Raw genomic sequence first — 5,970 nt, forward strand, 5'->3', positions numbered from 1 at the left:
AACAGGTTTTTAGATATCTTTGCAAATTTATACAAAATAAACAAATACCTTATTTACATAAGTATTCAGACCCTTTGCTATGAGACTCAATGTAGATCAGGTGCATCCTGTTTCCATTGGTCGTCATTGAGATATTTCTACAACTTGATTTGCGTCCACCTGTGATAAATTGATTGGACATGATTTAGAAAGGCAAACACACCTGTCTATATAAGGTCCTACAGTTGACAGTGCACGTCAGAGCAAAAACCAACCCATGAGGTCGAAGGAATTGTCCGTAGAGCTCCGAGACAGGATTGTGTCGAGGCACAGATCTGGGGAAGGGTACCAAAACATTTCTGCAGCATTGAAGGTCCCCAAGAACACAGTGGCCTTCATCATTCTTAAATGGAAGAAGTTTAGAACCACTGAGACTTCCTAGAGCTGGCCGCCCAGCCAAACTGAGCAATTGGGGAAGAAGGGCCTCGGTCAGGGAGGTGACCAAGAACCCGATGGTCACTCTGACAGAGCTCTGGAATTCCTCTGTGGAACTGTGAGAAACTTCCAGAAGAACAACCAGCTCTGCAGCACTCCAACAATCAGGACTTTATGGTAGAGTGGCCAGATGGAAGCCACTCCTCAGTAAAAGGCACATGACAGCCAATGGTGTAAAAATACGTATTAAAGTCATTTTTGGGGTATTTATACTTTACTATTTATATTTTTCTCAACTTTTACTTCACTGCATTCCGAAAGAAAATATTGTACTTTTTACTCCATACATTTTCCCTGAAAATTGTGAAATTCATGCACTTATCAAGAGAACGCGTGGTCATCCCTACTGCCTATGTTCTGGTGGACTCACTAAACACAAATGCATCTTTTGTAAGTAATGTCTGAGTGTTGGAGTGTGCTCCTGGCTAACTACATTTTAAAAACAAGAAAATGGTGCCGTCTGCTTTGCTTAATATAAGGAATTTGAAATTATTTATACTTTTACTTTTGATACTTAAGTATATTTTAGCAATTAAATGTACTTTTGATACATAATTATATTTCAAACCAAATACCTTTAGACTTAACTCAAGTAGTATTTTACTGGGTGACTTTCTCTTTTACTTGAGTCATTTTCTACTAAGGTATCTATACTTTTACTCAAGTATGACAATTGGGTACTTTTTCCACCACTGATGTCAGCCGCTTGAAGATTGCCAAAAGGCACCTAAAGGACTCTCAGACCATAAGAAACAAGATTCACTGGTCTGATGAAACCAAGATTGAACACTTTGGCCTGAATGCCAAGCGTCACATCTGGAGGAAACCTGGCACTTATATAAATGTGATATTTCAGTGTGTTATCTTTTAAAAATTGCACAGCTATTTTCTGGTCTTTCCAGAGATGTTTGATCGGGTTCAAGTCCGGGCTCTGGCTGGGCCATTCAAGGACATTCAGAGATTTTTCCCGAAGCCACTCCTGCTTGGTCTTGGCTGTGTGCTAAGGGTCGTTGTCCTGTTGGAAGGTGAACCTTCACCCCAGTCTGAGGTCCTGAGCTCTCTGGTGCAGGTTTTCATCAAGGATCTCTCTGTACTTTGCTCCATTCATCTTTCCCTCGATCCTGACTAGCCTCCCAGTCCCTGCCTCTGAAAAACATCTCCACAGCATGTGCTGCCACCACCATGCTTCACCGTAAGGATTGTGCCAGGTTTCCTCCAGACAGTGACGGTTCTAGCTTGTATGGCTCCCTGGGCGAACCCACCCCCAAAAAGCACCATTCTGCACTAACGGTCCTTTTTATTCAGACATTTGGAACAACACAAATAAATAATCATAACATAATTTAAAACTATATATATAAAAAATATGCAAAAATAAGACTCATAAATATCAAAAAGAAGTAACAAAGCCAAATAGAAACAAACTGTAGTATATAAATTAAAGAGAATCAAATTATTACACTATTACCCTATTGCTAACAAAAAAAAAAAACTAAATTGCACAAATCCTATATCACACAAATAGAATAACACACTTATAAAGAAGAGAACCTGATTATTAAACTATTGCACTTCAAACAAGAAACACACAAACTAAATTGCACAACTAATTGCATTAGTCCTGTACAAAGTTAGAGGTGCGCTATTTGATAGATTCCCCCTACCTCAGACTTCCAGTGGGGAGACCTGAGGTCAACCTACCCCGCCATCTCGTACTTCTGAGTGGGAGACATTCCCAGGCAGTAGCCTGCCTAGCTCACAAACTAGAATCAGGGCGCCCACTCCGACAAGGTTAATTGACCCACAGTCCCACATGGTGACATGATATCATTGACGTGACATGCAAATGAGTGATAGAAAACCGATCGCGCAAATTTTACCATTCGGAATTATTATTTTTTAAATTGTACGGCGCCCCATGCCGCCCCCGGCAAGATGCCGTCCTGGGCGGCTACCCATGTCGCCTATGCCTAAATCCGTCACTGGCTCCAGATCTGACGCTTGGCATTCAGGCCAATCTTGGTTTCATCAGACCAGAGAATCTTGTTTCTCATGGTCTGAAGTCCTTTAGGTGCCTTTTAGCAACTCCAAGCGGGCTGTCATGTGCCTTTTACTGTGGAGTGGCTTCCGTCTGGGCACTCTACCATAAAGGCCTGGTGGAGTGCTGCAGAGATGGTTGTCCTTCTGGATGGTTCTCCCATCTCCACAGAGGAACTCTGAAGCTCTGTCAGAGTGACTATCGGGTTCTTGGTCACCTCCCTGACCAAGGCCCTTCCCCCCGATTGCTCAGTTTGGCCCGGGCGGCCAACTCTAGGAAGTCTTCGACCTCATGCCTTGGTTTTTTCTCTGACGTGCACTTTCAACTGACAGGTGTGTGCTTTTCCAAATAATTTCCAATCAATTGAATTTACCAGAGGTGGACTCCAATCAAGTTGAAGAAACATCACCCTCTGCAACTGGATCCTGGACTTCCTGACGAGCCGCCCCCAGGTGGTAAGGGTAGGGAACAACACGTCTGCCATGCTGATCCTCAACACTGGGGCCACTCAGGGGTGTGTACTTAGTCCCCTCCTGTACTCCCTGTTCACTCATGACTGCATGGCCAAACACGACTCCAACACCATCATTAAGTTTGCTGACAACACAACAGTGGTAGGCCTGATCACCGACAATGATGAGACAGCCTATAGGGAGGAGGTCAGAGACATGGCAGTGTGGTGCTAGGACAACAACCTCTCCTTCAATGCGAGCAAGACATAGGAACTGGACTACAGGAAAAGGCAGGCTGAACAGTCTCACATTAACATCAACGGGGCTGTAGTGGAGCGGGTTGAGAGTTTCAAGTTCCTTGGTGTCCACATTACCAACGATCTATCATGGTCCAAACACACCAAGACAGTCGTGAAGAGGGCACAACAAAACTTTTTCCCCCTCAGGAGACTGAAAAGATTTGGCATGGGTCCCCAGATCCTTAAAAAGTTCTACAGCTGCACCATCGAGAGCATCCTGACCAGTTGCATCACCACCTGGTATGGCAACTGCTCGGCATCTGACCGTAAGGCGCTACAGAGGGCAGTGTGTACGGCCCAGTACATCACTAGGGCCAAGCTTCCTGCAATCCAGGACCTATATAATAGGCGGTGACCATAAAATTGTCAGAGACGCCAGTCACCCAAGTCATAGACGGGTTTCTCTGCTATCGCACGGCAAGCGGTACCGGAGTGCCAAGTCTAGGACCAAAAGGCTCCTCAACAGCTTCTACCCCCAAGCCATAAGACTGCTGAACAATTAATCAAATGGCCACCAGACTATTACATTGACCCCCCCAACCCCCATTTGTTTTGTACACTGCTGCTACTCACTGTTTATTATCTATGCATAGTCACTTCACCTCTACTTACATGTACAAATAACCTCTAACCTGTACCCCCACGGTACCCTTATATATAGCCTCGTTATTGTTATGTTATTGTGTTATTGTTTTTAATTTTTTACTTTATTTTATTTGGTAAATTATTTGGTAAAAACTCTTCTTGAACTGCACTGTTGGTTAAGGGCTTGTAAGTAAGCATTTCACGGTAAGGTCTACACCTGTTGTATTCGGCGCATGTGACAAATAAAGTTCGATTTGATTTGAAGGATGATAAATGGAAACAAGATGCACCTGAGCTCAATTTCGAGTCTCATAGCAAAGGGTCTGAATACTTACGTGAATAAGGTATTTCTGTTTTTAATTTTTAATACATATGCAAAACATTTCTAAAAACTTGTTTTCGCTTTGTCATTTAAACCATTAATAAGGCTGTAACTTACCAAAATGTGTAAAAAGTCACGGGGTCTGAATACTTTCCGAATGCACTGTACAACCTCTTGTCAGTAGTCTGCTCTGGACCGCCCCATGGACTGACATCCTCTCCTGTTCACACGACCATGGCAATGTAAGATTGATACTTGTAACCACCGATATTAAAATTGACCTCATCGATTTGTTACAAAGTAACAAAATCATGAGAAAACAGGTTACATTTGTCGAGGAAATAAGAAAAGGTGATCGCCTGATAAAACGCGGTGGTAGTCGCGTTTTAGCAACAAGGTAGGCTTGCAAAATGAACTAATTGTATGCTTCTGTAATGAATGTTAATGAAATGAGTGCGTTATATTTATAGACACATCTGTTTTTAATGAGGACTTGTTTTTCGAGATTTGCTATTATTGCGTTCAATGCAACCATTTCAGATCAAGTTTCTATTATTTCATGTTTGTAGATCTGCGGAGTCAAATAACATGTACCATCATAGATATATAGGTATGTACTGTATGTATAGCCTACTGGTTGTTAACTTGTGCATTGTATGCTTGCATGTTTACGTTGTTAGTTTGAAACTATAGGCTATTTTGTGAGTCGGAAATGCAAGGTGAAACGCTGCTCTGTTGATAGAGAACTGAAATGCAATAGTCTGCGTGTGGCATGCAATAGACACCATAGAAGCCAGTCGGGAGTCCATATCTTTCCAAATGGTATTTTGGAAAATGTATTTTTGGGGGGTTATCCAAATGTTAGTGCAATGTTAATTTGGTGAATCAATCAATTTAACATGACTGGTGATTGAACTAATACGCATTAACATTTTACTCAAGAAAATATTGTGTGATTAATGCAGATCATTAATACACCTATCTGTATGACAGACTCTGAGCATGTGTATAAGGAACAAAACACCAGGGTGGAGATGCACAGGACAGCACATTTCAAGGTTCCTGACCACCAGCAGGTGAAAACCATACACGTCCCCAAGTCCATGATGACTGCACCATTTCTACAGGTAACATGTCAGCAAGTTATTTGTCATATACCAGAATGAATATATATTGCTGAATGTAAATGTAGTGTTCTACAAAATATTGTTATCATGTTCCAGCATCCAACCCTCACAACTGGACAGAAACGATATCTCTACAGTATTGCAAATGTTTACAGCACCGAGCACATGAGACGACTGATGAAGCAACACTATCTCAATGTGCTGCACCGGTGTATTAAATCAGGTGGGTTGTAATTGTATTTACTTTAGAATTGAATATAGGCCAACTATTGCCCATCTTAGATGAAATGTTTTCCCTCAAGGTCATAGCTCTTTGGATGGAACCAAACATACTACTGGAGACCCACTGCTTAAAGATCGGCTCACGTTCAGGATGGACAATGAGAGAGATTCTGGATCTAGGATCAAGCCATATGGACAGAGGAAGGGCGCCACAGTGCACTCTAAAGTTATCCTCCCAAAGATTACCAACAGTCCCAGTGCAGAGTGAGAAGATTGTATTTGAAATAGTTATAATGAAGTCAGTCATACATTATATTATTCTGACAATGTATTGAAGTATAATTTTTATCATTTCAAAACACATTCTCCTTGTTAGTAACATTTATTTGAGTCTCCCATTAAACTGCTTATGAGAATTTTTAAATAGTTTATAAACCATTATTACATACTG

At 41.7% G+C, this 5,970-nt stretch overlaps 1 protein-coding gene across 2 annotated transcripts; it reads left to right on the forward strand.

Moving 5' to 3' along the window:
* The first annotated feature begins 4,352 nt into the window (after positions 1-4,352).
* fam216a (family with sequence similarity 216 member A) lies at positions 4,353-5,970 on the forward strand. Of its 2 annotated transcripts, XM_029761944.1 has the most exons (5): positions 4,353-4,567; positions 4,740-4,780; positions 5,164-5,297; positions 5,394-5,520; positions 5,600-5,970. In XM_029761944.1, exons 1-5 carry the CDS (start codon positions 4,482-4,484, stop codon positions 5,785-5,787), a joined length of 576 nt encoding a protein of 191 aa, XP_029617804.1. In that variant the 5' UTR covers positions 4,353-4,481; the 3' UTR covers positions 5,788-5,970. The 2 variants fall into 2 exon arrangements, with proteins under 2 accessions (XP_029617804.1, XP_029617805.1); XM_029761945.1 differs by lacking the exon at positions 4,740-4,780 and having other exon boundaries at positions 4,394-4,412.

The sequence above is a fragment of the Salmo trutta genome, chromosome 9, assembly GCF_901001165.1.
Source record: "Salmo trutta chromosome 9, fSalTru1.1, whole genome shotgun sequence".
In the NCBI taxonomy this organism is placed as follows: domain Eukaryota; kingdom Metazoa; phylum Chordata; class Actinopteri; order Salmoniformes; family Salmonidae; genus Salmo; species Salmo trutta.

What these genes read in the sequence shown, in the direction of transcription:
- fam216a (XM_029761944.1), top strand. Translation starts at nt 4,482, where the DNA reads ATGAGAAAACAGGTTACATTTGTCGAGGAAATAAGAAAAGGTGATCGC. An exon ending in AGTCGCGTTTTAGCAACAAG is followed by an intron (nt 4,568 to 4,739) that starts GTAGGCTTGCAA and finishes TCATGTTTGTAG; the next exon opens with ATCTGCGGAGTCAAATAACA. An exon ending in TGACTGCACCATTTCTACAG is followed by an intron (nt 5,298 to 5,393) that starts GTAACATGTCAG and finishes ATCATGTTCCAG; the next exon opens with CATCCAACCCTCACAACTGG.